The sequence below is a fragment of the Chiloscyllium plagiosum genome, unplaced genomic scaffold, assembly GCF_037043375.1.
Source record: "Chiloscyllium plagiosum isolate Xiang-an unplaced genomic scaffold, Cpla_swu_hap1 HiC_scaffold_25, whole genome shotgun sequence".
NCBI lineage: Eukaryota > Metazoa > Chordata > Chondrichthyes > Orectolobiformes > Hemiscylliidae > Chiloscyllium > Chiloscyllium plagiosum.
The window spans coordinates 14,658,994-14,672,126 of NW_028270163.1; the positions used below are offsets into that span (position 1 = coordinate 14,658,994).

At 37.7% G+C, this 13,133-nt stretch overlaps 1 protein-coding gene across 1 annotated transcript in view; it reads right to left on the reverse strand.

Moving 5' to 3' along the window:
- Window positions 1–13,133, reverse strand: part of LOC122562022 (uncharacterized) — an 81,502-nt gene that overhangs the window by 41,422 nt on the left and 26,947 nt on the right. Inside the window, exons 33-39 of the mRNA XM_088000358.1 lie at window positions 11,060–11,368; window positions 10,504–10,707; window positions 10,285–10,410; window positions 10,002–10,172; window positions 9,721–9,825; window positions 8,452–8,547; window positions 6,755–6,889 (exon numbers count right to left, since the gene is read on the reverse strand). Coding sequence (XP_087856484.1) covers window positions 6,755–6,889; window positions 8,452–8,547; window positions 9,721–9,825; window positions 10,002–10,172; window positions 10,285–10,410; window positions 10,504–10,707; window positions 11,060–11,368 — 1,146 coding nt within the window. The remainder of the gene's footprint in view (window positions 1–6,754; window positions 6,890–8,451; window positions 8,548–9,720; window positions 9,826–10,001; window positions 10,173–10,284; window positions 10,411–10,503; window positions 10,708–11,059; window positions 11,369–13,133) is intronic.

Consider the following 13,133-nt stretch of genomic DNA (forward strand, 5'->3'; position numbering starts at 1 on the left):
ATGGGACTAGATTAATTTCGGATACCTGGTCAGCAGGTTATAGTTCAACAAGTTTATTTGGAAACACTAGCTTTCAGAATGCTGCTCCTTCATCACCAGAGGGGCCTGTTTGTGTGCTGTACATCTCTATGACTCTAATTCCTAGGCTAGCCAGCTTCTCCCTGTAACTCAAACCTTCCAGTCCAGGTAGCATCCTAGTAAATTTTTTCTCCACTCTTTCTAATTTAATAATATTTTTAATTCATGCAGTACTCCAAATGTAGCCTTACCAATGTCTTGTGCAGCTGCAACAAAGTGTCCTAATCCTATACTCAGTGCCCTGACTGATGAAAGCAATCATGCTGACAGCCTTCTTCACCATCCTGTCTATGTGGGACTCCACTTTCAAGGAGCTATGAACCAATTCCCCTAGATCTCTTTGTTCTGTAACCCCCCCCCCCCCCCGGGCCCTATCATTGATTGTGTTAGTCACACCCAAAATTAAACTCCAACTGCCATTCCTCAGCGCACTGGCTCAGTTGATCAAGTTCTCGCTGTATTCCCAGATAACCTTCTTCTCTATCTGCTCTACCATCAATCTTGGTGTCATCCACAAACTTACCAACCATACCTCCTAAATTCTCATCCAAATCATTTAGGTAAATGACAAATAACAGTAGATCAGCAACAATGCCTGTGGCACATCATTGGTCACAGGCCTCCAATCTGAAAAATAACCATCCACCAAGACCCTCTGTCTTCTACTGTCAAGCCAATTTTGTATCCAATTGGCTAGCTTTCCCTGGATCCTATGAGATTTAACCTTACTCTACAACCTGCCATGCAGTACCAAGTTCATGTAGACAATATCTACTGCACTGCACCTCATCCACCATCTTGGTCACCCCTTCAAAAAACTCAATCAAATTTGTGAGACACAATTTCCCATGCACAAAGCCATGCTGACCATCCTAAATCCTTGCCTCTCTAAATGCCTGTATATCCTGTCTCTCAGAAACCCCTCGAACATGTTATCCTCCACAGATGTTAGGTTCACTTATTTGTAGTTCCCAGGCATTTCCCTCAGCCTTTTGTAATAAGGGCACAACATTAGCCACCTTCCAATCTTCGGAAACTTCACCTGTGGCTGTCGATGAAACAAATTTCTCTGCAAAGAGTTCGCAATTTGTTCCCTAGTCTCCTACAAAGCCCTGGGATATATTTCATCAGGTCCTGGGACTTTATCCACTTTATTGCATTTTAAGACTTCCAGCACATCCTCTTCTGCACTGTGAACTCTCTTCAAGTCATCACTATTTATTTCACTAATATCCCTAGCATCCATGCCTTTCTTGACAGTAGATACTCACAAGAAATATTCATTTAGGATCTCACCTACCTCATGTGGTTCCATGCATAGATGGACTTGTTGATCCTTAAGGGGTCCAATTCCCTCCCTAGTTACACTTTTGTCCTTCATGTACTTGTAGAATCTCTGGAGTTTCCTTTACTTTATCTGCCAAAACCATCACATGTCCCCTTTTAGTCCTCCTGATTTCTCTCTTAAGTGTACTCTGACACCCTCTGTACTCCTCAAGGAATTCACTTGATCACAGCTGTATATACGTGACATATGCCTCCTTTTTCTTGAGCAGGGCCTCAACAACTCTAGTCATCCAGTAGGATGCCCTACTCCTGCCAGCCTTCATGCATAAACACAACATGCTGACCCTGAACTCTCATGAACTCACTTTTGAAAGCCTCTCACTTACCAGATGTCCCTTTGCATGCAAACAACCTCCCCAATCGACTTTTGAAAGTTCCTGTTCAAATCCCACCATGGCAGATGGTGGAATTTGAATTCAATAAATATCTGGAATTAAGAGTTGAATGCTGACCATGAATCCATTGTCAATTATTGGAAAAACCCATCTGGTTCACTGTTCTCTTTTAGGAAAGAGACCTGTTGTCTTTACCTGGTTTGGCCTACACGTGACTCCAGATGCACAGCAATGTGGTTGACTCTTAACTGCCCTCTGGGCAATTAGGGATGGGCAATAAATGCTGCCTGGCCAGCAATGCTCTCATCCTGTGAATGAATAAAGTAAAATAAAAACTTTTAACTTGTGGACCAGATCTATTCTTTTCCATAGGTATTATAAATCTAATGGAATTGTGGTCACTAGTCCTAAAGTGCTCCCCCACTATTACTTCCATCACTTACCCTGCCTTATTTCCCAAGAGGAAGTCAAGTTTTTCCCCTTCTCCAGTAGGGCTATCTACATATTGCATGAAAACTTCTTTATGACTACATTTAACAAATTTCTCTCTATCCAAGCCCTTAACACTATGGCAGTCCCAGTTGATGTAAGGAAAGTTAAAATCCCGTGCTTTTACAATCCTATTATTCTTGCAGCAATCTGTGATCTGCTTACATATTTGCTCCTCCATCTCCCGCTAACTATTGGAGGGATAATAGTACAATTTTATTAAAATGATCTCCCCATTTTATTTCTCAGTTCTACATGTAGACTCAGTGGATGAATCCTCAAGAATGTCCTCTCTTAGTACTACCGTGATGTTCTTCCTAATCAAAAATGCAACTCCCCCTCCTCTCTAGCCCACCCTTCTATCCTTCCAGTAGCATCTGTACCCCAGAACATTGGATTGCCAGTCCTGTCCTGGCTCAGCTATGTTTCAGCTAATAGCTATAATATCCCAGTCCCATATACCCATACATGCCTCAAATTCATTTGCCTTACCTGTCAGTTCTCTTGCATTAAAATAAACGCAGTTTAAACCAAACTTGCCTTGTTTCCTGTCACGCTTTCACCTACCATATCTAGCATGAGGATGATCAACTCAGCCTTTATTATTTGACTTGCTCTCATTAAGTTCTGAACCTTCTGTTTTGTCTCCCTACTGCTATAAATCCTATCCCTCTGCCAGACTAGTTTAAACCCTCCTGAGTGGCTCTAGCAAATCTCCCTGCCAGGATATTGGTTCCCCCTCTATTAGTGGATATGGGATGAGCAGATACAGAGGATGCATGGAGGGGCATGAAGAGGGCAAGGGGAATATGAAGGGCTGTGGGGAATGTGAGGGGCATGGATTCATTTGTGGTTAACAGAAATGAGTGCTGACGGCTTGAGGGCCTTACATTCATCATCAAGACAGAACCAATGTCCCAAAAATGGAGGTGAAATTTCTAACCGGTTGGCTAGAATGTTTAACTTTTTAACTTTGTTTCTTTATTTTTCTGCTTTGTATCTAAGATTCTGCACCTTTAAGATGGCACCATAATTGGCGACTTGTAAAGTTTCCACTGTACTCATGTGAGTACACGTTACAACAAACATAATTCTAATTGATATCTGGCCACCTCCCCCAACACCTTTGCCCCGCGGTGAACTTTTGAAAGGAGGTATATTTGTTGAATCAGAAAGTTTCCGAATTTGACCTTAACACCTCCTCCAAGATAATTTGGCCTTTTGGTTTTTTTTTATCTGTTTCAACCATTTGAAATTTTTCATGTTCAAACTGTAACAAACAAAATAAAAATAATTAAATGACTACTAGATATGATTCAAAATTGCAAGCATTTTACAAAAGACAGCTGAAATTAGGATGAAAAGGCTTTAAGTCTTCCTCTCACCCTCTTACATTCTCTCTCACAGGTGCCATGAATTGCTTCCATTTTTGGAATACGAACAAAAATGTACAATTACTGGAGTCTTTCAATTTAGTTTCATTTTTCAAAATTAGTGATCTTTTACTAATTTCACAACATATAAACAAAACCTACATTCAAATACACAAGCCTTTAGCTAAGTGAAAGCAGTCTGGATATAATTTCTGTAATTAAAACTTTTTCCTTTGTTCTCTTTGACTTCTTTAAATAATTGAGCTGATTTAAGAAACATACTGAGGAGGACAATAATGTTTGCAACTTTCTACAACAGACAATCTCAGAAGATGAGCATCCCAGAAAATAAGCATTCCAGAAGAAGTCAAAAATCACAGCCACAATGCTCAATGCACTAGAAGATCAAGAATTTTCATAATCGTAACTTAGCGATATGTCCGACATGTTCAAACCTCAGAATTTGTCAATGATTCACTGAATGCATTCTCTAAATATAACCAAGCTAACACATATTCTAACCTTGCAACTTATTCATGTTGTAGTATAAGTTATGATCCAAAAACTAAGCTCCTTCTTCTTTAACAGCGTAACAATTCTACCTTTGCACTTGTAATTTTATTACTTAATTGCATATATCTCACATTCTTAACTTTTCTCATGGGCGTAATTGTACCGTATAGATGTTCAAAGTAATATTTCATCACAGATAGCTGACCTGTTGAGTATTTTCTGTTACTGAATAAAGTACTACTGAGTACTCCAATTTTGTCCTTACTTTGTCTTTGATTGTGGTATTTAACTAATTTTGCAGGATTGTGCATGCCATTCTCAGGTGATGGCTCTAAGTGTATCTATTGAGATAGTTTAGACTGTAATTTATTACAGTTCAAAGGTGTGTCAATCAGCTGGTGTGTAAACTTTAAGATATGACTTGTAGATCCCTGTTCTCCTTCTGTGTATTTAAGAAAAGATAGAAAATATTAGTCGAGTGCTGATATCCCAAATTTGTTGGTGTGTTGCATTTTGTTACAATGATATTTGTGATGCATAATGTGGTAACTCTGATGTACTAAGAATAGTTTAGCATTGGCTTACAAGAAAATCTTACATCCAGCAGTTTTAAGATATTCATACATCTTTGTGCATTGATGAGTATATCAAATCAATGAAAAACTCTTCTTACAGTTTTTTAAATCACTTGTAGAATGTGAGCTTCATTGTCTGGGCCAGCATTTATTGCCTATCCCTAGCTGCCCTCGAGGAGGCGCTTGAAGTGCTGTTGTCCATGTACTGTAGGCAGACTCACAACGTTATTAGGGAGGGACTTCCAGGATTTTGACCCAACAACCCTGATATAATTCCATGTCAAGATGTGAGTGGCTCAGGAGAAAGTGAGGACTGCGGATGCTGGAGATCAGAGTTGAGTGTGGTGCTGGAAAAGCACAGCCGGTCAGGCAGCATCCAAGGAGCAGGAGAATCAATGTTTCGAGCATAAGCCCTTCATAACATGAGTGGCTGCAAAGGGATCCTGAAGGTGCAGGTGTTTTGATGTATCTGCGGCCCTTGTCCTTCTAGATGGTAGTATGGCTTACCTAGTCCTTTTGGAAGCCCATAGAAAGCTCGCAGTCAATATCTGACAACTGGTTTTATGTTATCCATTTCACAAAACTCCAATCTTGGAATATTATAAATGCAATTTGAACAAACTATAACGCCTACTCCTGAATTTCCCTAAAGTACATAAAATATATCAAGGAAGCTCATTTTCATTAAATTTGATATAACAATAAAATCTCTGTTTAACATTTTCTACAACAAATAGGAACTGTGGAAATGCATTTCTAAATTTTCCCAAATGTATGTATTCAAAAGATTAACAAAACAATTCATAAGCGAATATCAAATGAAACAGCTCTAGATTTGCAAGGAAATAAAGATTTTATTGTTCTTAATTGAATACAAAGAAATTCACATTATGCAGATTTCTTGTAATCACTGCTGAATTTCTGAATCAGCTTCACTCTTCACTTTCTAGTCCTTTCTGTAAAGTAAAATTGAAAACAATAGTTAGAGGCTGATATAAACAAATATATAGCTGATACTCATACTTTAATATCTATTAGTCAAGAATTTACTGGCAAAATAGCATTCACTGTTACTTATACTTAAAAAGTTTAATCTACTTCAAGTAAGGGGTAGATATACAGCTGAATACAAATATCCAAATGTCACAAACTTTATTGCACCTTTCTATTCTCAGTTTCTCAAACATGCTAACTTACACTGTAACACACTACGGATGTACATTGAATGTCATTAGGTTTCTTGATATTTTTAATCAACTTGTTCAGATATGTTATGAACACCCCTGGAACAGGTGGGATTTGAACTCTAGCCTTCTGACTGAGTGGTAGGGACATCATGAGATCCTTTTACTTGTACATTGAGAGAAACAAAACCTTACAGCTATGTAAGGCTAGAATTAATAGTTAATAGCCGCAGCACAGTTTTATTGGCCAATCGCCTCTTTGGCATTGAAAATTAGCCATTATAGATATGGAGTCCTTTTCTTTAATATTTTGATTTTTAGAGGGAAAATGTTAAAAATATCAAATTTTAAACATGTTTGTTTCTTTAATACTTTAATTTCTTTCTCACTTAATCCGATCTTTATTTTTACTACCATTTATCTTTTCCTTGATTTATCAATTAATTCATCCCTTTAATTCTTTTTCTCAGTCTCACAGACAGGACACATCCTTCTCGATCACATGTTCAAACATATTATATAGGTCATCATGGAGACAGGTAGGCCTTGAACTCCGACCTGAAGGAAGGGATACTGAGAGAAGAGTGCTTCTTGATATGTCCTGTATTTATTTGGTCAATGGAGGAGATCATTGCACTGACTCAGTTCTCTTTCATTGCAGCATTTTGTTTTCCCACCTGAACTTGTTTCATATTTACAGCAAGTTTGGTGGAAACACTTTTTGAGCTGAAAGGTGCAGGGGCAAGACTAAATAATTGGCAAACATCATTATATACTTAGTTACTTCCAAAATCTGACCACCAGCTTGAATGTTTTGACATATCACCACACTAAGTTTGAATTTACAATGTGCACGTTACCTTGCTTACAAAATCACGACTTTTAGCCCTGAGTTTGTTGACCTGGGATTCTGCAATATCAGCACGTTCCTCTGCTTCTTCCAATTCATGTTGTACCTTCCTAAATTTAGATAAGTGCACATTGGATTGTTCCTCCTGAAGAAAAAGGTGGATAGAATAGATGTGACCAGCCAAATATAAGCAATTACAATTATAGTTCTGAAAGTAACATATTTATCAAGCAAGCAACAGCAATCTTATTAGCAAAATATAAAGTAGTTGTACTACATTTTTTATCTCTGTTAATTGGAATGTCAAGGACACAAACTTTTAGCATCTATTCTTACGAATCTAACTGTACCCAGAGAACCACTTGGAATGGCTTCACTTTCCAAACCTCCATTTATCTGGTGGCCTCCAAGCATCTATCCTTAAACACTTCTAATCCCTTAGTCACAGAATGCCTGTCAGGAACACAATGGTACCACCCTGTTTATCATTACAACTGCTTTGTGATCCCTCCATTGTTGCTAAATGATCACATGGTGTATCTGATACCTGGTTGAACACAAATTTTCACAAAGTATTAGGAATATGTTATCTTCAGTCCCCACCACAAGCTAATAGTTGATGTAAAGTGAGCTTTTAACCACATGAATGTACAGCCGAAAGATTCCCAATTTTCACCTCCAATACCTTATCCAATCCTGTTCTCGCCTCAGATTATCTGCTACTGAAAACCTCATCCATGCTTTTGTCATCTCTAGACTTCACTCTTGTAATGCACTCATGATTGGTCTCTCATTTTCTACGTTCCATAAGTTTGAGGTTATCCATAATTCTGCTCCCAAATCCTAACTTGCATTACATCCAGTCCTCCTGTGTTCATGATACTGGATTCCATTCCACATATGTCTCAGTTTTAAAGACTTCATATCTGGTTATAAAGTCTTCCAGGGCCTCACCACCCCTTATATCTGTTATTTCCTGCAGCACTGAAAATCTCTGAGACAACTTTGCTCCTGTAATTAAGGCTACTTATACATTATGATTTTAATTACTCCACCATTGGCAATTGCCCTTCAGATCCTAAAGTGTGAGACTTCAAAATTTTCTCCCTAAACCTTTCTTGGTATTCCTTTGAAGACAATCCTTAAAATCTACATCTTTGATGATGTTCTTGGACATCCACCCTATTACCTGTTTATACAACTCAGTGTCATATAGTTAAAGCAATGAAGTGGTGGAGGCTAGTACAATTGCAACATTTAACAGGCATCTGGATGGGTATATGAATAGGAAGGGTTTGAGGGATATGGGCCAGGTGCTGACAAGTGGGACGAGATTAGGTTGGGATATCTGGTCGGTGTGGATGAGTTGGACTGAAGAGTCTGTTTCAGTGCTGTACATCTGTATGACTCTATGACTCTTAACTGCTTTTCCAGTGATTAGGAATTGGCAATAAATGTCAGTAACACAGAACTCCCTTTGTTTAAAAAAATAGTTGATGTCATCTCTGTAAAGTACCATTGGGTGTTTCCTATGTTAATGATGCCACACAAATACATGTTATGTTGACTTAAACCTTTCTTTGCAGTTAATTACATAATCATAATGGAATAAACAATAGCTTTGGATAAAACCACAAGCATAAGCACGTGGATGAAGATATGTTACATTTTCTTAGCTGTGTGCTTGAAAGTATAAGCATTACTTACAGCCTCTTCAGACTGCCTCTTATAGGTTTTAACTTTCATTTGCAGTTTGTCAACTAGGTCCTGAAGTCGCAGATTATTTTTTCTGTCTTCTTCAGTCTGTGTACAGAATTTGAACAGTAAGTTAAGGAGAATATTTACTGATGACATTACCATTTGTAAAGCTCTCCAGCTAAATGTCTGTATTAAACAATTTAAAGTTTTCAGACTAACTTAATTATTTACGACTTAGTTACTTACTGACAGCTCAGCGTTCCATTCTATGAGGCAAATCAAACCAAGCAGGAAAATTCTAAGTTTGAATAGCTGTGCTTTTTTAAATTTAAAAATGTACTTTATTCATAAAGGTATCTTTATGTACATATATAGTTACTAAAGTAGTTCCATTCTGTACAGTAACATATTAAGAAAACAAACAAACTATCAGAGTTTGACTGTATCCAGCAAAGCAACCAAAGGCAATTCTTACTTGTATAAGATTATATTTACATACTTTTGAGGATGTGCTTTTTCATTAGTCGATCAGAGCAACAGAAGTGGAGCAGTGTACTGTTTTTGGTTTAGAGACTGAGAATAGTGTATCAGCCTAGCTTCTCTCTCATGGGACTGCTGTATGTCTGATGTCTGCAAATGATGGGTCAGGACATGTTAATGCTCAGTGAAGGTGGTATCAAGCTTTGCTGTGGCACTCTGTGACTAAACAACTATCATGGACAGACTATCAAGAGATATACATGAATAATAATAATTTGGTGAGGTACCAAAGCATATGCAGATATTCACATCAAATCAAACCCTCAGAAGAATGAAAACTGATGAGAAACAAAATACAATTTCCGAATACAGGATCTTTGAGTTCATAAATATGTAAAATTACTGTTCCTAGTAGAACTGACATAGGGATCAGAAGGCTCCATCTTTTAATTCACTTTGCATTACATCTCAATCAGGATGCATTGCTTACCCTTAGTTGAAAAAGAAAAATCAGGAAAAGCGTCCTGTTACCATTCAGTTTTGGGGAGGTATGAAGCAAGAATGCCGAGTGAATCAGAATTGGGCCAATTAAGTTACTATTCATAATAGATGGCTGGTCAACACACACTGGCTGATATTTCTCACAAAGTGACTGCAGTACTTGAATGAATTATAGAAGGGTGACTAGTCTTTCTGGTATTGTATTGCAACAAGAGGTAAAGGTTTAAAGAAAAGGAACGAAAAACATCTTTGATTTAGAAAATAAATTAAAAGTTAATTCAAATTACATGTCCCTACCTGATACAGGAGTTCTTTGACCTTCCTTTCAAATTTACGCAAACCTTTAATTGCCTCTGCACATCGTTTTTGCTCAGCTTCGAGTTCATTCTCAAGCTCACGTACCTACAATATAAATGAAGTAATCTTCAACAAAAAGCTAAGAATACCTGAATACATTTATATTTGTTCCAGTAGAAGCATTACAAGATTTTCTCTTTTGAGGATCACATTATTCATAAAGAGGAAGTACTAATGAATTGTGCCCTGGTCTAGTTTGCACAATTCTTAAGATTTCATACCCTCGCCTCCAGTTTCTGGAGCTGTTTCTTTCCACCTTTCATAGCCAGCTGCTCTGCCTCATCCAGACGGAGTTGCAGATCTTTCACAGTCTGTTCCAGATTCTTTTTCATTCTTTCCAAATGAGCATTGGTGTCTTGTTCCTTTTTCAGTTCTTCTGCCATCATAGCAGCCTTGTAATGACATTATGAGATATCATCAGCATTAACAGACAGATAAAATGCGTCTTAAAGAGATCTAGTAGAGTACCATGGAATTACTATTAAAATTGATACAGGGCCTTACATCTGTTATGGCTTTCTTTGCTTTCTCTTCTGCATTTCTTGATTCTTGAGTAGCATCTTCAACTTCACTTTGAAGCTGGCTAATATCAGTTTCAAGTTTCTTCTTTGTGTTTATGAGGCTGGTATTCTGTTGAAATAATTGGTCAGAGATACTATGGTCCACATACCATAATGTCACACAGCTAAATCAGTCTGAAAGATTTCTGTTGTTTCACTTTACCTGGGTGTGCAGGAGTTGCACACGTTCACTTGCATCAATTAATTCCTGCTCAGCAATTTTGCGTGCTCTATCTGTTTGTTCAAGGGCTGCTCTTATTTCTTCAATTTCAGCAAGCTGTAAATTGCATCTCCGTTCAACCATGGCCAGTTGTTCCTTCAGGTCATCTTGGCATCGGAGGGCCTCATCAAGATGCAACTGGCATTCCTTAAAACAAGATTGGTAATTGATATTAACAAATTGTACTTTAAAAATTCTCACATACAATCTAATTCTAGCCATCAGTATAATTAGGCATTATTGATGTTTATTGTTTCATTTTTATCTTGCAACCTTCTAGTTTAAGTTAACCCTGCAAGGTAAATAACTAGGTGGTCCATTGACAATACATTATGTACATAATGGAATTTTGCGTGCGATAAGTAATCTCAATTTAAAGATGGACATATTTTACAGCTTTTAAAGATCAATCAAAGAAAATCTTGTACAAACATTAAAAATTCACCATAAAAGTCTTCGATTCATTAACACTAATTTATTATTACCAAGCCTCACGTACCTTGAACTGGACTTGCAAGTTTCGGAAATGTTTTACAGCATCTGCTGCTTGGCGGTTTGCATGATTCAGTTGAATTTCCATTTCATTCAGGTCTCCCTCCATCTTTTTCTTGATCCTCAAAGCATCATTTCTGCTCCTAATTTCAGCATCCAAAGCAGTCTGCATAGTGTCAACTGTCCGCTGATAATTCCTTTTGATTTGGTCAATCTCTTCATCTTTTTCCGCAATCCGCCTGTCCACTTCTGCTTTCACCTGGGTCAATTCCAGCTGAATACGTAGGATTTTGCTTTCTTCATGCTCCAAAGATGCCTTAAAACATGTGACACAGGACAAGATCAAATATTTAATCAGGTAATAGATTACCGCAGCTGCTAGAAACAGTGGTGTACTTGTAATGTCACTGGGCTAGTAAACCAGAGGCCTACGATAAGGGTCTGAGGACATGGGTTAAAGTCCAGAACAACTGGTGAAATATGAAACTTATCTGGAACATAAAACTAATGTCAGTAATGGTGATTGTGGCAACTATCATAAATGATTGTCATGATCTATCTGGCTCACTAATACCCTTCAGGGAGAGCTACCCTTATTGATGAGGCCTTCATGTGACTACAGAGCCACCACAATTGTCTGAGGCTTAAAAACAAGCCACTGAGTTCAGGGGGAAATTAGAGATAGACAATAACAGCTGGTGTTGCTTGGTGAGACTCAGAACTCATGAAAGAATGTTTGAAGAAGGTTTGAGGAAAAAAATTGTGGAGATGCAAATGGTCTGGCTACAATGGCCATCATAACATATTAAAAAAACTAGCTTATCAAAACTCTACTATTCCCATGAGTTTGTGTTACAATATTTTGCAATAGTAACATTATCACAAATGGTCATCCTATGCTGCCATAACTTCTTCAAGAAACTAGCAAGAAATTCTGAAGTCCACATATACGCAGTTAGACACAAATATCCAAAAACTACTGCCAGTGAGACTTTGCTTCACTGCAGAGTAGCCCGTTAAGATCTCTCCAAGGTTGAACCTTTTCGAGATACTTGATCTGACAAGAACTTTGACTCATACACTTTTGATTTTGCTGTTGAAATGTTTACACCATGTTGAATGAAATGTAACTGCCATATTAAGTTCATTGTTCCTGCTAGACAACCTCATAGAACCCGGTAGAGTAAATTCATTGCTGTGAAATAGCAAATTTCCTCGTTAAGAAATTCCACATATTTTCAAAATAATAATGTTCTTGCAACTTTCTTTTTGTTTTCTATCCTAATTTCATGTTTAAATCCCAATTATCTTTGATCTGTAAAATTGAAAGACATAAAAGTGAAAGGGTTCAGTTGTTTCCATTTCTTGGTTTGCTGTCAAGAGATTGTTCACCTTACCTAACGGCAGAATTGTTCCTGGTTTCCGAAAAATCTGCCTGACTCAGTTACATTCAAGCTGACCTTGTGAGGAAAGAAACTTGTATTGCAGAGACCTGACTTTTAGTAATGAATGTAATGAATAAAAAATGTGCAAACATTGCAAGTTCTTGTGATAACTTTCTTAGAGGTCAGAGAAGGCCAGAAAATCCAACTGATTAAAACTAATAATGCTGTCCAAACAGACACATCACTCACAGTGGCAAACATCCAGAACTAATTGGTGGACTTACTTTACACTATCATTTCCTCTGCACTAACAGCATCTCACATTTAGCCTTCTCTTTAATTTTAACAAGATACAATGTTTGCAAATCTATTGCTTATTAAAGTCACCACCAAAAGTTAGAGTTTCCAATTAACAGTATAATTTTTAGTGAAGTAATAAATATTCTCAGTGCCATTCAATCTGTTTGACTAAGAATTCAAAAAAATTAAAGTATTCAAACTCATATTCATACATGCAATCAACTTATAGAACATAGAACATAGAAGAATACAGCGCAGTACAGGCCCTTCGGCCCTCGATGTTGCGCCGATCCAAGCCCACCTAACCTACATTAGCCCACTATCCTCCATATGCCTATCCAATGCCCGCTTAAATGCCCATAATGAGGGAGAGTCCACCACTGCTACTGGCAGGGC